The sequence below is a fragment of the Sinohyriopsis cumingii genome, chromosome 4 (genome assembly GCF_028554795.1).
Source record: "Sinohyriopsis cumingii isolate HCF-2022 chromosome 4, ASM2855479v2, whole genome shotgun sequence".
In the NCBI taxonomy this organism is placed as follows: Eukaryota; Metazoa; Mollusca; class Bivalvia; order Unionida; family Unionidae; genus Sinohyriopsis; species Sinohyriopsis cumingii.
Genome location: NC_142964.1, coordinates 116,220,920 through 116,244,578, shown reverse-complemented (window position 1 = coordinate 116,244,578; position 23,659 = coordinate 116,220,920). Strand labels below are relative to the sequence as shown.

Here is a 23,659-nt window from a genome sequence, read left to right as displayed (position 1 = left end):
CTGCTTTTAGTAACATCCATCATATTTAATAGTTGTTAGGCACATTTTGTAAAACAAATTCATTGAAAATTATTACTACTAGAAATAGGAATGTTTTCTGCTCAAATTTGGTCAACTTCTGAAGAATGGTTTGAGAAAAAAGTAGTTTAAGCAGTGTCCTAGTTTTAATAAAGGCCGCCATTTGATGACAGATTGATATCTTCCATATCAGTTTGAAAGCCCTTCATAACAGAATGCTCTCTGCCAAATTTAGTTGAAATTGATGTAGTGGGTGGGGGTTTTGAGAAGTTGAAAGTAATAAATGTTGTCAGTCGCACTACGGACGCAGAGCTTCACCATGAGCTCGTTTAGTCAAAAGGGTTAAAAATAGCTATATCCCGACGATAGAAGGACGAATGAAATGACGGACAAATGGACAAATCAAGTCGAGAGCATGATTAAAGAAGACAATATTGTGTCTAGGGAAAATGAAACAAAAGGAAAATATCTGAAAATGTATTTTACAAGACTGCATAAAAATCAGCTTAACTTGCATGCAAGGAGTCGGTTAAGCAACATATCACGTGATTTAAGTTGCATGCACTGTTCCTTTTATTTCTATATTACTTTTTATAAGAAGTTAATCAGCTGTTATATGATTCGTTCAATTATTTTCGAAGTCCACACAGTTGCGCTGGAAATACCATAAATACTCAGTAAAGACCATGAACTTGTACGGCTCACTTGTCATAGTCGTGTTGGAACATCTGCACTTTAATACATATTTAAAATAATCGTAGGATACGCTCAACGTAGTTACACTAACACATAGAGCGTTACATGTCTGTTTGAAACTATCGAGGCATTTTCGATAATACGTATCAAATCCTACACCAGGATAATATGGCAGGGTACCGTTTAGCACATTCTCTAAGAACGTAGCGTTCGGACCAAAGCCATAAGATTTCAAACTGTGCTCAAAAATCAAAGGCTCCGTCCTTGTACAATCTGAAATAGAATTTAAACATTGGAAGAATTAGACCAAATCTATAAATCTACAGGCAAGTTTCTAGTATTGAGCCTTCACAAATAGAAAGCCTATTCTTTATTCTTATACACACGCGAGAACAGGGGTTCAACATTCGTGAACCATATGTGCAGAAAGTAAGGAGCCTGCCTCCTAATTTATTTTAATCTTATATTCATTGCGACGAATCCATTACGTATGAGATGAGGTTTTATCTATGCTTAGTTTGAGTTTGACTGCCAGTGAGGTTAGTTATCATATATAACTTTTGTTTTGGCATATCACTGGCTTGTAATCCAAACAAATGTGGGCTCAATGCAAAAGATGTTAGTTCTTCACACCTTGTTTGACATGGGTATACAAAAATAACCTTTTTTAACAATCAGAACTCATGTCTAACACATGGTACGTACACCATACACCTTTAAGACCGAATAACCTGTCTGTACACCTTTAAGACCGAATAACCTCCCTGTACACCTTTAAGACCGAATAACCTGTCTGTACACGTTTAAGACCGAATAACCTGCCTGTACACCTTTAAGACCGAATAACCTGTCTGTACACCTTTAAGACCGAATAACCTACATGTACACCTTTAAGACCGAATAACCTGTCTGTACACGTTTAAGACCGAATAACCTGCCTGTACACCTTTAAGACCGAATAACCTGTCTGTACACTTTTAAGACCGTATAACCTGTCTGAAACCTAACTTAGCCCTTAACGTCTCAACTATTCTCTCAAATATTATAAAAGGTGCTGCAAGTCACTAATAAAGGTTTCCATCTTTTCTTCAGCAAAGAGTGAAGAGATAGTGCAAAATTATAAGGAATAATCCGTTTTCTTCTTCGTGTACTTAATTATATGCGTTTTCTTTCTTCGTGTCTATCTATTTCAATATATGTCTATACTAGTGAAATCAGTAATGATATAAATAACACATGGACTCTTTATGTATTTATTGGGTAAAAACGTTCTATATTTACCTCTGCAACCGAAGGAGAGTTGTTCCCAAGAGCCATTTGTTTGACATACAAGAAAATTTTTCGTTCCGTTCAATCTATGTTTATTGTCGCACAAATAGAAAGCCGTTGAACCGGCCAAAGTTTCAACATAGTCAAACTTAGGTTTAAAACTAGTGTACCAACCGTGAAGGTAGTATGGATCATAAATCAAAGTTGCGTGAGTGATATTTGGAGCAGGGCCGCAATCTGAAAAATAAACAAAATAGATGACATGGATGTGAAGTTTAGTTAATGAGAAATTTGAGGTTTTTTTTAAATTTTAAAACTTTCTTTCCTTCCATTGGTTCAGGGGAAGAAATTGTATCATGACTAAATGCATAATGTATAGAAATAAAAAATCAAGAAAAACAATTTTCTGGTCACACATATTTTGTGGTAAATTTCAAAGAAACGTCTCTAGTTAAATATGGTGTTGATTTTATTTTATTTTGTTTTATTTATTTATAAAGGAACCAATTCTTTTGTAGTATATATGTTGATTTAATTATTTCCTACATAAACATTCCCAAGTTAAGGAACGTGAATACGTTCATACCATGATACACGACACGTAGTTAAGCAACGGAGGAAGTGTGATAAATGTTATATTGATAATCTTTAATATTGATAAATATGATACATTCCATTGATAATCTGTACTATTTATAAATGTGATAAACACCATTTATAATCTGTACTATTGATGAATGTGATAAATATCATTTATAATCGGTACCATTGATAAGTCTCATAAATGACATTGATGATCTGTATTATTGATAAATGTGATAAATGTCATTGATAGTCTGTACTGTACTACTGATAAGTGTGATAAATGGCATTGATGATCTGAACCATTGATACGTGTGATAAATGCCATTGATAATCTAAACCATTAATAAGTGTGATAAATGTCATTGATGATCTGTACTATTGATATATGTGATAAATTAAATGCCATTGATAATATGTACAATTGATAAGTGTGATAAATGCCATTGATGATCTGTACTACCGATAAGTGTGATAAATGCCATTGATGGACTGTGCTGTTGGTAAGTGTGATAAATGGCATTGAAGATATGTACCATTGATATATGTGATAAATGCCACTAATGATCTGTACCATTGAAAAGTGTGATAAATGCCATTGATGATATGTACCATTAAAAAGTGTGATAAATGCCATTGATGATCTGTACCATTAAAACGTGTGATAAATGCTATTGAGCATCTGTACTCTTGATAAGTGTGATAAAGGCATTGATGAAATGTACTATTGATATGTGTGATAAATGCCATTGGTGATATGTACTATTGATAAGTGTGATAAATGCCATTGATGAACTGTACCATTGAAAAGTGGGATAAATGCCATTTATGATATGCACTATTGATAAGTGTGATACATGCCATGGATGATCTGTACTATTAATAAGTGTGATAAGTGCCAATGTTAATAAGTAATATTGAAAAGTGTGATAAATGCCATTCATAATTTGTACTATTGATAAGTGTGATAAATGCCATGGATGATAAATGCCATTGAACAATAAATGTCATTGAAAAAGTGTGATAAATGTTATTGATAATTTGTGCTATTGATAAGTGTGATAAATGCCATTGATGATAAATGCCATTGATAATATGTACTATTGAAAAGAGTGATAAATGCCATTGATGATCTGTACTATTGATAAGTGTGATAAATACCACTGATTATCTGTGCAATTGATAAGTGTGATAAATGCCATCAATTAGCTATGTTATTGTCATCTTATGTCTTCTTTATGATACACATGAGTTTTGAGATAAGGTTTACATCAAACTGGACACTTTTAGTTTAAAAGCCTCAAAACGTCTCCATTAAATATTCCTGAAGTTTCAATTTCAACTTCTCCTTGGTAGCGACCATCCCAAAAAATTAAATCAATAAGAAAATGTATTGTTCATATTGACAGGTGAGGGAATCACTGTGATCCCACGACATTTACCATTTAGTACTAACAATGTATCCCAACAAATATGTAGGATGTAAAGAGGTTTTAAATTAACATCATAGTCGTTCAATGTTATTTCCCTCTATATAACATAGCACATTCTCTCTGGTCATCTGCTTTAACAATGGCATGGAAACAACTGAGTGCATTACTCATAGTATTGGTTCAAACATCTTGTTTATTCAAGTGCATGCTTATTGACAACATCTAACCCATAATACAGTTGACTCTCGTTGCAACGGCATTCTTTACAACGGAATATCGGCTTTCCTGCTTAAAGTTGATGGGAACAAACGTGTTCACTTGTAAACTTGATCTTTATAACTGAGAACTGAACGTCCAACTCCCACAACGCTTTCCCGTAAAGAAACTTGCAAATTGTATTTATATATTGTCCTTTAAAACAACGTTTTCATGCCCTGGGAATTGCTTGATGATAGTATGTCAACAGTTTGCTTTTTGAAATAATATTTGTAATTTGGTGGAAAGTATGTGTGAGCTTTAACATCTAATTATGACAGTATTAGATATGGAGTAAACATAAGACAAAGTCGATAACTCCTCTAACTTAAAGGTGTATTCTCTTACGATGCCATGAAATTGGACCAAGACTATGCTGTTACAGCAAATGAAACACACACACACACACACAATAACGTATAGGTGTAGAAAAATGTTGATTTGTCCATTTTAAACATTACAAAATGTACCCTGCGATGTTTTTAGCAGACACAAATGTACAGCTTATCTTATCTGATGACAAAAAAATGAAATCGCTTAAAATACGCTAAATTGAACGAACCGTTAATTGAACTATGTACCTACTCTTTACACAGCAAACAAGAGAAAACATTTCCTGCAAATGAGTTTAAGTTAGTCACATGGTTGATCAGTGGCAGTCAGAATAAGTTGTGCATGCAATTATTGTAAAGAGACAGACAACGATGGATACAAATACAGTTTGAAAGTTATATATATATATATATATATATATATATATATATATATATATATATATATATATATATATATATATATATAGAGAGAGAGAGAGAGAGAGAGAGAGAGAGAGAGAGAGATATACATACACACTACAAACATACATGGACTAAGAAGGGGAATACATATACAGTTTGACAGTGATATATGTTTTCTTTTAACATACACGGACCAAGAAATGGAATACAGATATAGTTTGACAGCGATATATATTCTCTACAAATATACATGGACTAAGTAGGGGAATGTAGATACTATTTGACAGTGATGAGTATATTTTCTACAAACATTCATGGGCTAAGAAAGGGGAAACGAAATAAGGAGATTGTTTGATGCTTTAAAAAAGAACTAAATATGAAAGCCTGAAAAATATAGTTTGATGAAGAATGAGTTTTCACACAAAATATTAAATACTTATTGGAAAAGGTAAACTTGGAGTATATTTTAAATTACCCATACAGAAAAGCATGTGGAGTGAAACAGTTTAACAGAATGGGTCGATGATTTTACAAAGCTAAAGGAAAAATATAAAAATACTTATCACCCATTAATATACATGATTTCGAAAGAGTCAAGCAATAAAAAATATATCAAAAGTATGGATACATCTTTCTACCTGATTCGACGCCTGCTACATTTGTAAACATAAGTTTCGTGCAACAGTAAGAATCTCGTACAACAATGTTTTTATTGGGTCTACCTTCACTCCTTGAACGAAGAAGTATTTAAAATCAGGCAAGTAACTGTGGGTGATCCGGTAATTTATAGACCAGAAGACTTAAAATGGCCGGATATAGAGGGATATAAAGGGAAAATTATATGAAGAATAGTTATTTGTATATGTAAGCAAGATGGCGCATAAAAATTTAAATATCTTGAAGACCAAAATAAATTAACAGTACAAGGTATCTACTTATGAAATGGAAATCATATGATGAATTACAGCTGAGAACTAGCCGGAAATATTATTCCACGAACATAAGTGATGTCTCAAGGATAAACCTCTCCTACTGAGACGATATAGCAATGTGTAGATCATCATTGGAGACAACTGAAGTAGACTGCATAATAATAGAAATAAGGAGCATGAAAATTTTGACTTTTTGAAACATAACTAGTTTTTATAATGTGACAAATGAAATGTGGAAAAACAATAATAACGCACTAGACAATTAAGACGTTAAGTAATTCATGATATGCCAATTTGTACTGATCACGGCAACACAGGGAAAAAGAAAAGTACTTCAAAAATATCATATGCAAACAACAGAAATGACACACATAAAATAGGTAACCACACGACTTCATGGTAGACAATGTCCAAGATGGATAATACATGACATCACGGAAGAAATTAAAAGAGACAACATAACAAAATATGTTTCTGACTTTCACTACATTCCAAAATGCTCAAGAATAATTATAATATGAAAAGTAAAGGATGGTCTGGGAAATTTTGAACATCGTAAAATGTAATGAACACCAACAGATGTTGATTCAATTAGGAAGCATTTAAATGCCTCTAAAATGTCAATCAAATGTGGTGTAACATTAATTAAATTATGTAGTTTTCCCTGACAACATTTTAAGCTCGATTATAACCAAAACACAAAACCATGAGTTACAATGTACTGTCACGCAGTTAATCAAACTCAAAATCAGTTATTGCAAGATATTTTTACAGCATGAAGATAAAATATGAACAAGCATACTTTTAACAATGTGTTGATGCATAGACTTTGAAGATTCAGTTTTCACAGCTATCACATAACATTCTTTTAACACCTAGTGACAACTATTATTAAACTGCTAAAATAAATGGTCCAGTGAAGTTGAAATTGCATATGCGAAGCAAAACTGATAGATGAAATATAGAAACGAATACATAATGAAGAGGTTAAAGTACAGTTAAAGTGTGCTCATGGCTTGCTGGTCCAACTGAGGATGACTCATGACTACTGCGAATGGGACTTTTGCACCTTCGTTTACAGCTCATTTTATACATTATTGTTTAAGTAAAACACTTGGATGATTACAGGGTTATTTGATACATGAATAGATACTAACATCAAAATTAATTCTGAAGATTTGTATGAAATTTAAAAGCCCTTAAAATTCCGGAACATGCCAAAAGAAACAGAAGCTTACAGTTTCAATTTCCTTTAATAATGTATACTGAATTAAGTATTATGAATGTATAAATTAATGAAGGTAGTAATTACATTAGAAATTTATCTTTTACCTTATAGATATATATGACAGAATCCAAAAAGTGAATCTAATATGGTTCCTGAAACAATCGTTCCATTTTATAATTAAGGTAGAATCATATGCCATTGTGTAGATTAATTTACAAAGTTTTAAAGAAAGAAAACCTTTACAATATTAAAACAAAAGGAAGAACAATATTGCTCTTTTTAATGTTGAATTATATTGTCCCGTTTGGTACAATTGTTTTGCAAAGGTTAAAATATAGCAAACATTCACGATATTAAAATTAAAGCAATACAAATATTACTCTATATTAATACCTTGATACACCAAAAGTTCAAATGAAGGGCCATAGAGAATGATACACAATTTAAAACTGACAATTCTTTGTATTGATATGTTTGTCACTTACAATTGTTTACAGAGGCATACTACATACTTGATGAACAAGAGAAAGCTGACATAAGTATGTAACGTAAGTGTTAAGAAGTTTTACACTAACAATAATTGCATCTGGGGTCCCGAGTGGGGGCCGAGTGGTCTAAAGCGCTCACCGTTACCGATCACTGCCATCTCACCTCTGTATGCGTGGGTTCGAGTCTCAGGTTCGGCTAACGTGGGTACGTGAGTAGCTTCTCGTTGGTCAGAGGTTCTTCCCTGGGTTTTCCAGGTTTTTTCTTCACCAGTTATACTGGTCGCCATGTATAGCCTTTCTTGTGCTGAAAAATGGCGTTAAACCCTAGGACAACCACAACAACAACAATTGTATCTAGCCTAATTGTATAAGCATATACATAACAAATTACGGAGTAGCTGTCTTAAATGAGCCAACGTTTGAGGCTTGAAGTTTGTCATCACATCATGTACATTCCGTAATCTTAAAAGAGCTTATTTTAGCGGCATTGCTATTTAGTAACTTTTGAAATTTATTCATGTATTCGTATTGGCAAAATGTCATCCAATATTCTGAATTTACTATTTGTCGTGAAGTAACAGTTGCGTCTAAATAATAGGATATATCCACAATCAAGAAACTGCAGTACCGACGAAAATGTGATCGCTCCTCAATCCATGAAAAATGATGCATAAGAAAATGAATGAATTCACATTATTTGGATTTAATTTCACCACCAGTGCATGCTTCTTGTCGCAATATGTCTCACATAGTGTCGCCCAAATGTGTCCATACTTCTTTCAAATGTTTAATCATTAGTGTTTTTCGCTATCAGTTCTAATGAGTGTTCAGAGAACCCAACGCTGCAGCTATTTCATTACAATCCTTTGCAACATATCCAATGCTAAATCTTATCAGAATGAATTCACATTATTTTGATTTAATTTCACCACCAGTGAATGGTCTGTTCCTCTTTGTTTGAATCATTTTATGGCAAGCGTCTTCACAAGCAGACGATTGTCATAACCTAATAAGTTGTGAATGAATCGCGGGGCATGTTTAGGCACTTAAAATTGAAATTGCATTTCTTATCAGCAGCCCCAGCACACTCACAAACTTTCTCTTCCAATATTTTTCTTTCAGAAATATGGCATGCATTTATTGAATTAATTTCGATTTCAACCGTCTCTGTGAATATAATAGGTTTTGCATTTTGTTCAGATGATGTCGTAGCTAGCCATTTTCAGATTCTACACAATATTTAATGACGTCATTACCTCTGTAATGGACTTGTGAATTGTGAATTGTCTTCAGGTGCAATAAAACCCTAATGGAATGTGTTCGTATATCTCCATAGTCCATAATACGTCTGATCGGTGTACAGGATGTACGAAACAAATCTAATATTTTATCTATGGAAAGATGAGTTTCACGAAAAGCAATAAATAACATAGGGAACTTTTACCTGATACGGATAATTTATTTTAAAATTTTACAACATAATCTTTTTAGGTATGGTATCAATAGAGTTATCAACAACACAAAATTCAGTATATTATTTTTAACTAATTAGTTCTTGTGTACTGGACGAATTCAAATATTTCTTTATCTCTAAATCTGTTAACGATAATTATGTTTAAATGGCGTGAGACCATATTTTTTCAGTTGAATTCTAATGGGGTTGTAAGCTTTTCTGACTTGTTTTGAAACCTGTTGATCTACCATAGAATCTTCATTTTAATTTATTTAACTATCAATATTTCAATATATTTCACTAAGAGTTATTGAGGTGTTTGAGACAGTATGTATGTAACTTTTGTTATCATTTATTTGCAAAAAAATACTATCATTGTCTTGCGTTTCTGTCTCTTCGGGTAGTTATATTGGAACTTCAGCACTTAAGACATTCAGAAGGAAAAAAGTCTCCAGCAGAAATTATTTTTGTACGCTCCGCGAACGGACTTTATAGTTCCTTTCGTGGCGTATGTTATAGACTGTGTCAATCTTATTGTATGTTATCCGTACCGTAATATGTTTGTTTTAATTCTCTCTTGCATTTTCGTTTTATATAATGTTTCACTTTTACCGGAGATTGATACCGCTCCGGTAGCCTAGTGGTTAGAGCGTCCGCCTCACATGCGGGAGGTCATGGGTTGAAACCCCGGCCAAGTCATACCAAAGACCAAATGGTACTAACAGCTGACTCGCTTGACGGTCAGCATAAAGAGGTCAGTGTTAGGACTAGTCAGCCTGGTGTCAGGATAACGTGACTGGGTGGGACATCATGCTACATGTCTGTGGCATGATGCCCCAGTGCTAGACATCACTATAAACTGTCACACTGCAGACATCGTAGCAATATGACAGAAAAATTGTTAAAGTTACGTTACAATTCCAAATCAGACACACTCACACATATATTGGAGATTGCATCTTGCTGTCTCGTTTGCTAGCAGTACAAGAATTTTTTGTTCCCCTTACGTTTTGGCATGTCTTGTTTTAAACACTATTTAAGCTTTCTTTTCAAATGCGGAGTAAATCTACGCGTTCTCATTTACTTTTTAGTGGCCGACTTTATATAATTAAGTGGTTTTCAATTATAGAGAACATTTTCCGCGACGAAACTTGGTACTGCATAAATTATCGGTTTTAAAGACTAAGTTTACTCATTTGAGATACCGAACATGTTTAATAACACCTTTAAATTCCCTATAGACTAAAATATTAACTAGCAATAGTAGGTGTTGTGCTTCGTGTTGTCTTCGGCTATGTTCCCCCATAGCATTCCACCGGATGGACTCTTCTCGAGTTAGTTTCTGTCTATCCAAATGTTTATTTTGAAGTATACCTGCACATTAACAACTCCGTTTATTATTAGAAGAATTATTTCATGATAATGAGAGTAAAGACTGTGATATAGTAACTTATTGAATACGGTACTGAAATTATTTTCTCAGTGTGGTCATTATTTTGCATTTCGTTTACTATGCATCGGCAAATTCTCTAAAAAAGTAAGTTGTAAAGCCATAGGAGAGTACTATTGGTCCTTGCATTATAAAGTTTTACGTCAATAGCATAATTAACTTACGAAAGTTTACGACGCAACACAGCTAATATGATCATTGATACAATTACGTGTGATTTATTGATTCTTGTTCGCTGTTTTTGAGCGTATTTGCGCTCCACTCAATACACACTCAAAACATAGGCCAGTGATGCAGGTACTCATATATATATATATATATATATATAGAGAGAGAGAGAGAGAGAGAGAGAGAGAGAGAGGGGGGTCATTATGAACTATTACTTACCTTTCTTACAGACGAAATTATAGTACCAGCCATTATCAGTGCAGTTCAACTTAAACACAGGGTCGTAGGCATAGTTTGTCGGGACGATAACAGTGTCGTTTGTACAATTCATATCCCTCACCGGATCAGATTGTAGAGTACCAGCTTCCAATGGAGTTATTATGACATTCTCAATATTAGGTTTACCACAATCTATAATAATAGTAATGATAATAGTAATGATAATAGTAATAACTACTACTAATACTATTATTCGTTGATGTGATGTAGAATTAGCAATCATGCATTACACCCATCGTAAAAGATGCTTGCATCAATTTGAGATACATTTCACCTTTAACAGTAGAAATAAATTATAGGATAATAATTTACAAAAAGAGGTCATCCAAAAATTGTGATTTATAAACAACTGACACGCCTAAAGAAGCTCTGAAATTGTAGCAGATTACATTTTTCATGTTTTTTGTATAACAATTCATATAGATTTCATGTTTCTTGTATTCCGTTTCATGTTTCTTGTATAACACTACATGTACATTTCATGTTTCTTGTATAACAACAATACATATCCATTTCATGTTTCCTGTATAGCAATACATGTCCATTTCATGTTTCTTGTATAACAATACATGTACATTAAACAATCTGGTTCTCTAAATCAAATTTTAGAATTTTAGAGCTAAATTAATGCCGAGTAAGATTATCCTAAATTAATGCATTACCTGTCAAGACTTGCACTCAGTAAGATTATCCTAAATTAATGCATTATCTCTCATGACTTACACTCAGTAAGATTATCCTAAATTAATGCATTATCTCTCATGACTTACACTCAGTAAGATTATCCTAAATTAATGCATTATCTCTCATGACTTACACTCAGTAAGATTATCCTAAATTAATGTATTACCTCTCATGACTTACACCCGGTCTCATATCAAACGCCATCTTAGAACGAACCGCCTTTCTATTGGAATAAAACTGCGTTGATAGAACGGGCATTTCAGGTGAATTTTGTTTTTTGCGTTTTGTGCGATATGTTTTAATGTTTTTAATTTTGTGAGGAAGAAAGACAAGCAAATCATGGAATGAAAGCTTTAACAAATCCCTTGGGAAGTCTAATTAAGACCTCTTCGAGAACTTCTCATTCTAAGTTTTCTTTAAGAACATAAATGTCATTTTGTAATACAGCTGTTTCCAAAGGTGAATCCTCTTCTGTAACCTAATCCAGGGTCAAACAGATTACCACGACATAACAGTTATTTCTTTTCTGACTCGGAATGACCTACTACGATGAGGTAATTTCAAGAAGTACACTTCTGACGAAAGATGCTATTTCCGAGAGTTAACGAAACGTGGAATTTTCAACCGAGTTCTTTACCAAACTTCCAATATCCAAAGGAACACCACTCATCAACTTGTATTGCCATTTGCATACCGTGACCCCACTCTGAAAGGACTACATAATGATGTATGCAGTGACAGAACCCTATCGTTGGCTAAATCGAGATTCAATTGGCAGAACTAGAGGCAGATATAGCGCATAACCTTAAAACCTATCTTCGGTTCATGGGAAGGAAACTGCATGTTGAGCTGGTCATTATTCATAACACCCGTCCAATGGAATTTGACTAGATTTCCTTTCACCTGAGATGTCTAAGGGTGATTATGAACATATCCATGTGATGACAGACCATTTCTTTCACTAGATATGCTAATGTAGAGTCAGTTTAAAAGCAGACTGCCGAAACTACTCCCAAAGTTGTGTTCGAAAACTTTGTAGTGCACTATAGACTCCCATTGAGGATACAAAGTGTCCAGTGGCGAAACATTGAAAACACTCATCAAGGAACTATGTGGCCTTGTTTTTCTTGAAAATACTCGCAATGCCACGTATCACTCCATGAAGAGTCGAATGATGGAGCGTTTAAAACAAAATGTACTCGGCATGTTGGTAACAGCCGGAAAGCTGACCGGAAGTCTTATGTTGCTTCTTTTGATCAATGCTGATAAAGCTACAAATTATGGCATTACAGGATATGCACCTTACTCTCTGGTGTTCGGTAGGCATCACGAATTAGCTACTGATGCCTACTGTGGACTTACATACTCAAATAACAGTCTACAAGTTACCAATGGGTACACTGAAAGGCTGAAAACTAGACTTGATTTTGCTTACAAGACAGCTACCAAAGAGGCACAGAAATATGCTGCTCCCGTATGTCTATTTAGTATGTAGTTGGGATAAAACGAGGCCATTATGAGCCACGTTGTGGGACTACAGGGGTATAAAGCATGCCAGGGATGAAGATAAATGCCGGATAAGTGAGGAATATGTGGAAACACCGAGTGAGTCAGAGTCTGTGTCTGAGTCTGACTAGGAAACTGATACTTCTACTTGATCCTTCCACAGCGTAAAAAAAGCATCAGACCAAACACTTGTTGAAAAGACTCATTTTGAACACACAATATAACAATGGTGCATCTAAGTTAACTTACCCTTGAATTCTCCATTCACTCTATTTAGATTAAAGGAGTACGCAGACTTTTGAGATTGGTACATTTAATTTACAATATTTCCTCAACTAGTGAATTTTATCCCGAGCATGTTTCAGTTAATGATCAATATCCCAGCCAATTTAGGTCCGACTGAAATGAGCATTCTATTTATCCTAACAATCCACAAAAGCAATATACTACTCAACCATCGAATACCTCAACAGAGCATTTACCACCTGCAAATTGGCTAAGATAGTAAAAAGTAACCGAACAACGGAAACTATATTCGGTATTAAACATGGCTGTACCCTAGGCAGAAAAGAAATTCTTTAGGTATCTTGTTTGGATATAAGTTCTGGATTTGAATGATCCCTCAGTTGTTTTTTCTTTGTTCAGCCGCATAAATGTTAGCATTGTAATAGTATTTTTAAATTGTTTCATTTCAGCTGAACTCAGTAATGTGAAACTATTGATTTTATCGAATTTTACTTACATGGCTAAATTTTTTATTAGTTTTTCCTCTGTTTCAGATTAAACTGATTTTAGTGACATTGCTTGTTCCGCTTCAAGATAATGGCAGGAACCATATTTTTTTCCACAAGTATCAATAGTTTTAAATAGAGTAAATAAAAAAAAATCCGATTTCGTTCATGAGGATATATATATATATATATATATATATATATATATATATATATATATATATATATATATAGTGACGTTTTTAGAAATCATGTGGTATTTCTATAGTGAGCCGCAGTTACGGTTTGTAAATATTTTGCACTGAAGAACAGTCGGCACCCGATATGGGTTGCAATGTTCCCTATAATAGCCCTTGATTTCAATACTTAAGCTGTAAGATGTCAGTAGAGAAACGAGATCTACATGCATAATTTTCTTAATGAGTAGTCCTTAATCATTAGTTAACTTTCATATAAATGTTTATTTTGTTTTTGTCTACTTGAATCCGCTTGGCATGTTTTTATGATTTTATTTTTGGTATATGCCATTATGCATTGTATGAAACTCATCTATTTCGGAATCATGTGCAGACATTTAACTTTTAATTATGCACGTTATATCTCAGTCAGTATGAAATGTGCTTCCTGTTAAATATAGTTATAATTTAACTCTATGGCTGATACTTTGTTAAAAGGTATCTATTATCATGCTATACCTATGTTCTAATACGATGAATTAGAAACGTCGTAATTAGAATGTAAACACCGCTACATTTGATGCAAGACTAGAAAAATATCAAGTCATAGTTTCAGGTGTGCCTCTTTATCTGTGATTTCGTCTTTAACTAATAAATGTTATGGACCCACAGCGATCTTCGTCTTAACTTCTGCTACAAAAAATTCCTCGTAACATATTTTGTACCAGGTCTGATGATATTGGAGAAAGATGGAGACAGGAAGATAGAAAGTGAAAAGTAAGTCCTTCCTTTCTTACGAACAGTTAGTGACTATATTGACTGCATACGTAACAATATTCGGTTCGATTTCTTAAATTTGCAGAAACACACGATTTACTTCATACGCCCTCGTGAATCTCTTATGCTTTATAACCGTTGCTTCACTGTATTATGTGCTGCCAGAGACAGTACTGCCGCCCATGTAACAGGGGAAACTACTCCAACTGTAGTGAGATTAACACTTTTAAACCCAGTAAATCGTAATATATGTAATACAGTTTTCCAAGGAAAATCATATATGGGGTTTCTAGGGATAGAGGATTCTGATTAAGTTTATAAAGAATCTTCAATATTTAATCTTTAAAGATAACCACAGCCAATTAGTTTTTTTATGGTTCAAACGGATGGAAAATGAGGATACATAGGTTTTGTATACATTATTTATATTATATATCTTTTTAAAGCAAAATCCGTCGATTTGCGTAGGTTTAATTCATTCTGTGTTAAGGCGATTAACAGCTGCACTACTACCATGATAAAAAAGAAGTTCCTAAAGTTTACAAAAATTTTGGGACAGCTACCCTTTATAAATATACCATGTGTATATCAGGTTTCAAACCGTGTTTTGTCAAAATAATGAGAGTATTCGTACGAAATTTAAGTCATTTATATTTTTGTCAAAACATTTCATTCACAGATTAATCCTGTTTGGGTTGGGTAACACGAACTATAACAGAGCGACAGACTTAAGAGAGTAGCATCGTTAGTCAAAAGATTTTGATGATTTGTTCATTTTTATACCTAAACGTAAGTTTTTGTGTGGCTTTGGCAAGCTCGCAGTCTAACTCGGCAGCAGACGAAGCACCAAATATTGGACTGTCGCTTTATTATCTGTATGCAATCAACACTATTAAATGCTTGATGTATCCATCGTTGCTACTTAGAGATATGCCGTACTATACTTAATCAGGAGTTTATTTCTGAAAAATGTGCATCATTTGTCGTAGATTGTAACAGGTGTACAATACTGTGTCGGTGACAAATAGCGACAGGTCATGTAAGCTCAATCAATTACAGTTTCCATGATTGATATAGCAAGCTAATTATAAATAGGTAATACTTGAAATTAACATTTTGCTACTCAAACTTTAGGCATTACTTGATGGCACCACACTGATTGCATACATGTACTCTTAGGATCTACAGCTGCCGTATCCTAAGCTCTGTACATCCTGATGTGAAAATTGGGGTGGGGGGACAGAGATAAGGAGCAAACGAAGAAGAAAAAGGAAATTAACCTAAATATGGAAATTTAGGTCTGAATAACACGCATACAGGTAGATGTATATTCTAAACATATAAAAGAAAGTTGTTCAAATAATGATATCGCCAGTGTGGCGATATAATTTTTTGTTCGCACTAATATAACTAATATTTCACTATGAACTATATGATAAATAGTTCTATCAAAGAAATCGAGCGTATGAATATACAAAACATTTAATGGAAGCTTGAGGCCGAAAAACTTCTTAAGTTAGAAACGATCAAGAAACATAAGAAGAAAAAAAATAAGCAGGTGCTTCAAGACGTCTACTCCGTGGTTCATTAAGTAATTTTTCCAACTACAAGATTGAATTTGTCAGATCCGATATTAGAAACACTGACCTTGAAAGATGTTCAGAATAAATCAATATAAACCTACATTGTTTACATGGAATGCTTACATCAGTATGTTTATCATAACTTCTGTTAGCACGGTGTATCCTCCAATACCAGTAAGTGTTTAAATATAAAATAATAACAACATCATCAATAATAATAATAATAATAATATCAACATGAATTTGAGTACCAACAGCATCAACAATAACCACAACAATAATGCATGGAATACGAAGAAGATAAATAGTTATGGCTACAGCAATACCAAAACATAAATGCAGATGCCAACGTACATTCTCCTAATTGCATTAAAATATTTACATGTAAGTGGAATACCAAATGTGGAACCACCTTTTTGTCTTTTTTATTTACTAAGACCAAAGAGATGCACAGTAAAATCCGGAAGATGATCAGTAATCCAAGTACCAGTGATAATTAAATGTAATCAGTAATCCAAGTACCAGTGATAATTAAAGGTGCTCAGTAATACAAGTAACTGATAATTAAAGTTGATCAGTAATCCAAGTAACAGTGAAAATTAAAGGCGATCAGTAGTACAAGTAACTGATAATTAAAGGTGATCAGTAATCCAAGTACCAGTGAAAATTAAAGGTGACCATCAATCCAATTAGAACTAATACTAAAAGAATAGTCGTGACTAATATCATACATGTATTACAAAAAAAATGAAAATCAACGCAATACGAGTACATTTTTGATTGGACAAAATAGGATACGATCAAAACTTTAACGTGTAGGTAGTAACACTCAGTCCCTAATACCTCTGATGCATGACAGGTCCGTACGATTCCATTTCCCAGTCTTCAGACACTCTATGTAATAAACTTTACTTATGTTTAAAGGCGGTTGAAAGACATAACTGCTTGAGCATCCAATCTCTAAAACGCTCCCTTCATGAGTACTACCAGCGTATGCGCCTCTGGTAACGGATGGGTTTTCACAGTCTGTAAAGGAATTAACATGAGGGCTATAAAAATAAAACAGTGATAATATTGAAAACCTACCAATTTCCGAATGCCTGTAGATTCATCCGGTTTAGTTTGATTTGTTGGTTGTATCGGCACTTTTAACACATTACTGACCATATAGGAAATCGGAGCCAATGCCATTCAGTAAGATATACCTAGGCAACCAACCTGGGGTAGGCTGAAAGGAAATCGAACCCGTGACTCTGGAGTTGCGAGTCCGATGTTCTGCCAACGGAACTACCGCGATATCTCGATGCATTCTTGCTCATTTTTCACATTTCAAGTTAGTACCTGTTTAGTGACTTCAAAGCATTTCTTACAGCATATACCCACTCTGCTTGCAAGCGTTTTGAAATATGGCATTTGAATCTGAAGTCAATATTCGTAATTCGGTTATCAAGATAAAGAATGCTGGAAGGGATCGTTTTCATCCTTCACTCATTCCAAGATAGTGAGCACATGTTGTATGATAAAAAACCTACGACAATATTGAGTTGTACACGTATGGCGAGAGTAGAAGCTGAAGAGTATAAATATCTCGAAATTACAGGTAAAAGTGAGTACCAATTTAGTTTGCGTCTGCAAAGTTTGCTGTTTCTACATGTTTACGAGTTTCTATGTGATGCAATTTCAAGGATCTCATAAGTTTTCCAACGCTCTTTTGTTGCGTGTTTTCGTGTAATTTTAAATTGTCATTCTTCGCGGTTGTCATTCTTCAGTGAACTCAGAGACAATATACAATAAGTGAGCGAAGGCATGTTTAAAGCATTTCGTTATTACCTGCAAATTTATTAAAATTAAGATCTATTGAAGAAATGTAGATTTCATGGGCATTTATAGGAGATTATGTTTTACTGACCTTTTGATGCACCAACACAATTAGGTCCTTCATATATCCTAATTGAAAAACGTCATTCGGAACAAATTTGCTAACAAAATTCTCTTTGCTGAAAATCTAAGGTTTTACCTGATATGTAACAACCATTAAGAGAACAGGGAATTCGAGATGTTGCCAGAACATAAACTTTCATTAATGTCATATTTTGTGCTATATTAAAGATCTTGATTTTGAACCAGTTTGCATTGCCTGAAGAATGCAAATAATTGTAGTAATGAAAAATTACAGTTCAATGGAACTAAGCAATAATGGTTACTTAAGGTATCTATATACTTTTGTACACTCATCTCACTCTATGGCTCGTGGTATGTAAACACTTTTATACACTCATCTCGTTGTATGGCTGGCGGTATGTAGATATGTTTTGCACACTCATCTCACTGTATGGCTCATGCTATATAGACACTTTTGAATACATAATGCACTGTAGGGCACATGACATGTAAACACATTTTGTATACTTATCTTACCGTATGGCTCAATATTTTTGAGTGTCTGAAATGTTATCTCTTATGGTATATAATCAGCATTATTTGAAATGGCTTGAGACAAATTTAGTTATGCATATGATTTGGTTACCTCTTTTGTGTCTTATTAAAGGGATGTTCTTCTTAATTGAACAAAAACAAACAAATGGAAATTTTATTTTAGAAATAAAATATTTTCTTTCCAATAAGCAATAGCTTCTGCAATATTTGGTACATTTACTTTTATTTAATTACATATATTCCTATGCATATAGTTTGATATTAGCTATTTTATCCCTTCGTTATCTAGATGAAAAGACGAATTTAATAGTATCTAATTTAGTAAACATAAGATAACGAAGTAAAAATACTTAATGTCTTACACTCAGATTCGTACTATTTATGTACCTTTCTTGACGTTTTCGCGTAGATATGTTTAGACGCAGTGAACAGAACTTGTATGAATCCTAATTCGTTTTGAATTTCATTCAGGCTATAACGCTACCAAAATCTAGAAAGCGTAAAAGAGGAGGTGTGTAATAAATACAAAACGGCATACGTGTTGTATTCTGAGTCGGAAGAAAAATCTCGATTTTTATGGTATAGGGTTATGTCTTAGGCTGACGGCCTCGACATATGCCATATCAAATTCGTTTTTTCACCCTCTTATTCAGAAGAAAACATGTATGCCGATTTGTGCACAGATCTTTTGATTGCAGCTTGCCATAATTTATCAGCTTGTTTAAACATGAAACCTTTATTGTCTAAATACAATCACTGGCTTCAAACTTAAATTATTTTCTATTATGTATAGCCTCAGTGTCTGGAGTGAATTTGGATTCCATGAAATGAAAACAAAAGGCAGATGATCGTTTTATTCTTCACTTGTAAAAAGGCTTACCGTTGAAACATACGGAAGTATGCGTGCATGTATAGGGTTTAACGGCATGCGAGCATATTTCTTGCTTATCAATATGTATGTTTCTTGAAGTGATTTTGCTATTCTTTTTGCATTCAGTATGTTGTCTTCTGCTGATTCAAAATGATGATTTTGTCAAACGCTTCGAGAATGTTTATCAATTACACTGTTTGGTCCTTATGATGCTTTACGTTAACTTTAAAACCCACAACCAATTAAAATTACCAGTGACTCTAAATCTATGCATGGGCTTCAGAAAATGTCCAAACTTTTATGGGGGTAATCAGCAGCCCTGCGAGAATGCAGTAAGAAATTTATCTGACTACATTGTATTTGTACAAATTTAATCATCCTGCAGTCAAGAAACAACAGGAAACATTCAAAGCTTTTTCGGTTTTACCTAAGTTGATATCAAGGAAAGCTTTCTTTTTCCACTTGTGTAGGCTACGATAACTTTAAAGACAACGATTGGATGCTTCAGCAGGCACTATTGATCATAAGGTCATTGATGCGATGATGAATTTGACATATTAAATCAGTATTTGAAATTGTCTTTTACAGATAATGCAGAGTTTCTTCAGAAACCATTTTTAAACGTGTGAAAATAGATATGATGCCATCGATACAATCAGAGAGGTTATAGAGTAAATGTTCTTATTGAACTCGTGCTGCGAGTAACGTCACTTATCACCTGTCTTTCTTGCAACAGTGTCCTAACCCATATGGCACGCGTTCATCCCTTTAGAAAAAGATGCAACAAGGTAAAAGTTAAGCACTCGAGGTGCACGATAACTCTGTCGCTAGAGAAGCAAAAGTTAACATTCAGCTTAATGCAGCCCCTCTCCCGTGTATATAAATTTAGAATTAAATGAATAAAGACGAAAATATAACTATAAATGACTATAAATTATAATTATAAATTGTAACAGTGAAAGCACTCCTATAGTCAATATTATATATTTGAATGTATAAAATGAATCGAATTGATATACTACTCTAATATAATCCTTCCAAGTGTGTGTGTGTGTGTGTGTGTGTGTGTGTGTGCGTGCGTGCGTGTGTGTGTGCGTGCGTGCGTGCGTGCTATTATGGGTTCTACTCCGTTGTTAGAGCACATGATAGGCTATATATGGCGGCCAGTATATTTGGTGGAGGAAGACCACCAACCTCCAACCACAGAAAGCTGTTTTCTCACATACCCACGTTCGCCGGGCTTGAGATTCGAACATTCGCGGACAGAGGTGAAATGTCAGTGATTTGTAAAGGAGATACATTTGACAATGTATATATATTATGTTACCTGTGTACCATCGAAGACAATTAGGCCTGCCGATATATCTCATACATATTTATACTTTAAAACAAATCTGAGATTCCATTGGCTGCAATATCATATTTCAATTATTATTTGAGGAAATCTTACTGTGTACTACCTTTCAAGTAATTGGCAAGAATTGTGTGAAATAAACCGAAATACGTATTTCATTTCCGTAGCAAATAAGATGACAAACTAGCCTTTACCTCTGAAACATGTTACATTCATATTAGGTAACCAAGTACCGTTGGGCTGACACGTGATCTGGACCTGGCTGATGTACAACGTTGTTAATAAGCCATCGACTTTATGATCCAAGGAATATCCCGTTGAACATTGAATTATTCGTACAAAGGTTTCGTATGTAGACCCTGAATTTAATGTTGCATTCTCAAGAGTTATCTCTGGTTCCCCACAGTCTAAAATAAAATACAACACACGTAGCGTAAATACACATTTTAGTTTAAGATATCATATAGAAACACAACACAGTACACGTAGCGTAAATATACATTTTAGTTCAAGATATCATATAGAAACAAATCAAGTGTCAGTATGAGAATGGAAAAGAGAAAAAATGTTATATTAATTAGAGCAATGCCATGACAAGATGAATAATAATAATAGTAATTGCTGATCTTTAACTTTTATGTCAATCAGTTATTTCGTTTACCATTTTAAGAGTCAATACTACTTTCCACCCGAGAAATTATAGCAGCAACACAAAAAGTCTCTATACGTACTAAAACACTCCATACTGTCTTCAGTAAAGAGCTATTTGTAAATTTAATATATTCTTTTTTTAAACAAATTATATAAATAATGAAACAATTTCCTAAAATCTGGAAATAGAATAAATAAATTTTAATATTTGATAAAATGATATATACTTGATGAAAAACAATATAACGTTTTCTTTTTATCTACAAAGGACAATGACTGTAGTGACGGTATTGTCTCGCGTAAGTCCATTCTTCTTTTATTAAGAAAAACCTTGCGAAAAGTGTCTTCTTTTGGCCGGAGTCATTGTCAGTCCTTATCAGTCCTTGCCATTTGAAACAAAATAACGAACACTAACCTCGTAAGCATTTGTTAGTTTGAGTGATGTTCCAGTCGCCGCTTTCACATACAATTGTAAAGTTTTGAACTCCTTCCGAGTTGCCGTGAAGGAGAAAAACGTGTTCCTCAAAGCACTTTACATTTCGAACGCTGCCATCAAATGTATCTCCATCACTTATGTCTGCGTTTGTAATTGTCCGGGGAACACCACAGTCTGTGGGAAACAATGTACAACATAATATTTCAGCTAAGACGAAAACTTCAAAATCGCTTTTGATAAATTAATATATTAAAAAATATTTATACCATGATGTGCTGAGAAAAAGAAAATCTGGCTCATGATTTTAATCGGAATATATATATATATATATATATATATATATATATATATATATATATATATATATATATATATATATACACACACACACACACACACACTATTACATTGTGATTTGAAACATTGTAATATGAATTTAGGCTCCAGGATGTTATGACAAATATGTAACATTTGTCTGTTTGTTTGTCCCTTTCCATCGACGTATGTCGTAGAGTATAACAATAATTTTATTCTCCATGGGACACAACGCAAGAGGCAACGTAAGTGCAGCCACTCGCTGTTTCCGTCGGCTGCCTGTATATACGTTAGAGGGTCTACAGAATACACATTTTAAGATCTGTACACCCTGATATGAGAGAGAGAGAGAGAGAGAGAGAGCGAGAGAGAGAGAGAGAGAGAGAGAGAGAGAGAGAGAGAGAGAATAAAAATGAAATGGGTCTAAATATGGAAATATCGGTCTGAATATCAAAGACAATGGCAGATACATTTCATACATGGAAATATAAAGTAGTTCCAAAAGTGATATCGCCGCTGTGTCGATAAAATAGTTACTCCACAGTGGCGATATCATTTTTCTCCATCCATATATAACAACACTTTAGGTGGAAAACTTCAGTTCAGAACACCTCTGATGCATGATAGGTCCGTGCGATTCCAGGTTCCGTTCTTCAGACACTCTATGTAGTAGACCCTATTTTTGTGTAAAGGCGGCAAAAAGACATAACCCCTCGTGCAGCTAATCTCTAAAACGTCTCCTTCACGAGCACTACCATTGTATGAGGCTTTGGTAACGTGTGGATCTTCACAGTCTGTAAAGAAATTTAAACTCATTAATAGTATGTCATGCCTAGGAGATGGGAGCCAACTGTCTTTCCCAATGATATACCAAGACAATCTAAAAAGGAATCCAACTCATGATTATTGGATTGCCAGTACAAGGCTCTACCAACTAAACAACCACGACTCTCGATGCATTCGGGCAGTATTCTTGTTCATTGTTCAAATTTCAATTGGAAACTATGTTTATTGACTTCAAAACAAATCTTACGACATAATCCTTTTTTCTTTTATTTTATTTCAACGTAAATATTCGTAAGAAGTGTATGAAGACAAGGATGACTACAAAGGACCCTTTCCCTTATAATACCATTCCAACTTTAACCACA

The 23,659-nt window shown here is 34.0% G+C and overlaps 1 protein-coding gene across 1 annotated transcript; it reads right to left on the bottom strand.

Moving 5' to 3' along the window:
- Positions 1-614: 614 nt before the first annotated feature.
- LOC149801942 (uncharacterized) lies at positions 615-23,285 on the bottom strand. The gene is made up of 7 exons (XM_089954367.1): positions 23,120-23,285; positions 22,173-22,367; positions 21,301-21,513; positions 17,289-17,471; positions 10,929-11,120; positions 1,996-2,220; positions 615-987 (listed from the first exon to the last, which is right to left on the bottom strand). The coding sequence occupies exons 3-7, from the start codon at positions 21,320-21,322 to the stop codon at positions 644-646; spliced, it is 966 nt and encodes a 321-aa protein (XP_089810493.1). The 5' UTR covers positions 21,323-21,513; positions 22,173-22,367; positions 23,120-23,285; the 3' UTR covers positions 615-643.
- Between the last annotated feature and the right edge of the window lie 374 nt (positions 23,286-23,659).

What these genes read in the sequence shown, in the direction of transcription:
- LOC149801942 (XM_089954367.1), bottom strand. Translation starts at nt 21,322, where the DNA reads ATGAATGTAACATGTTTCAGAG. An exon ending in GGACCTGTCATGCATCAGAG is followed by an intron (nt 11,121 to 17,288) that starts GTATTAGGGACT and finishes CTATTATTATAG; the next exon opens with ATTGTGGTAAACCTAATATT. An exon ending in ACTCTCCTTCGGTTGCAGAG is followed by an intron (nt 988 to 1,995) that starts GTAAATATAGAA and finishes ATTCTATTTCAG; the next exon opens with ATTGTACAAGGACGGAGCCT.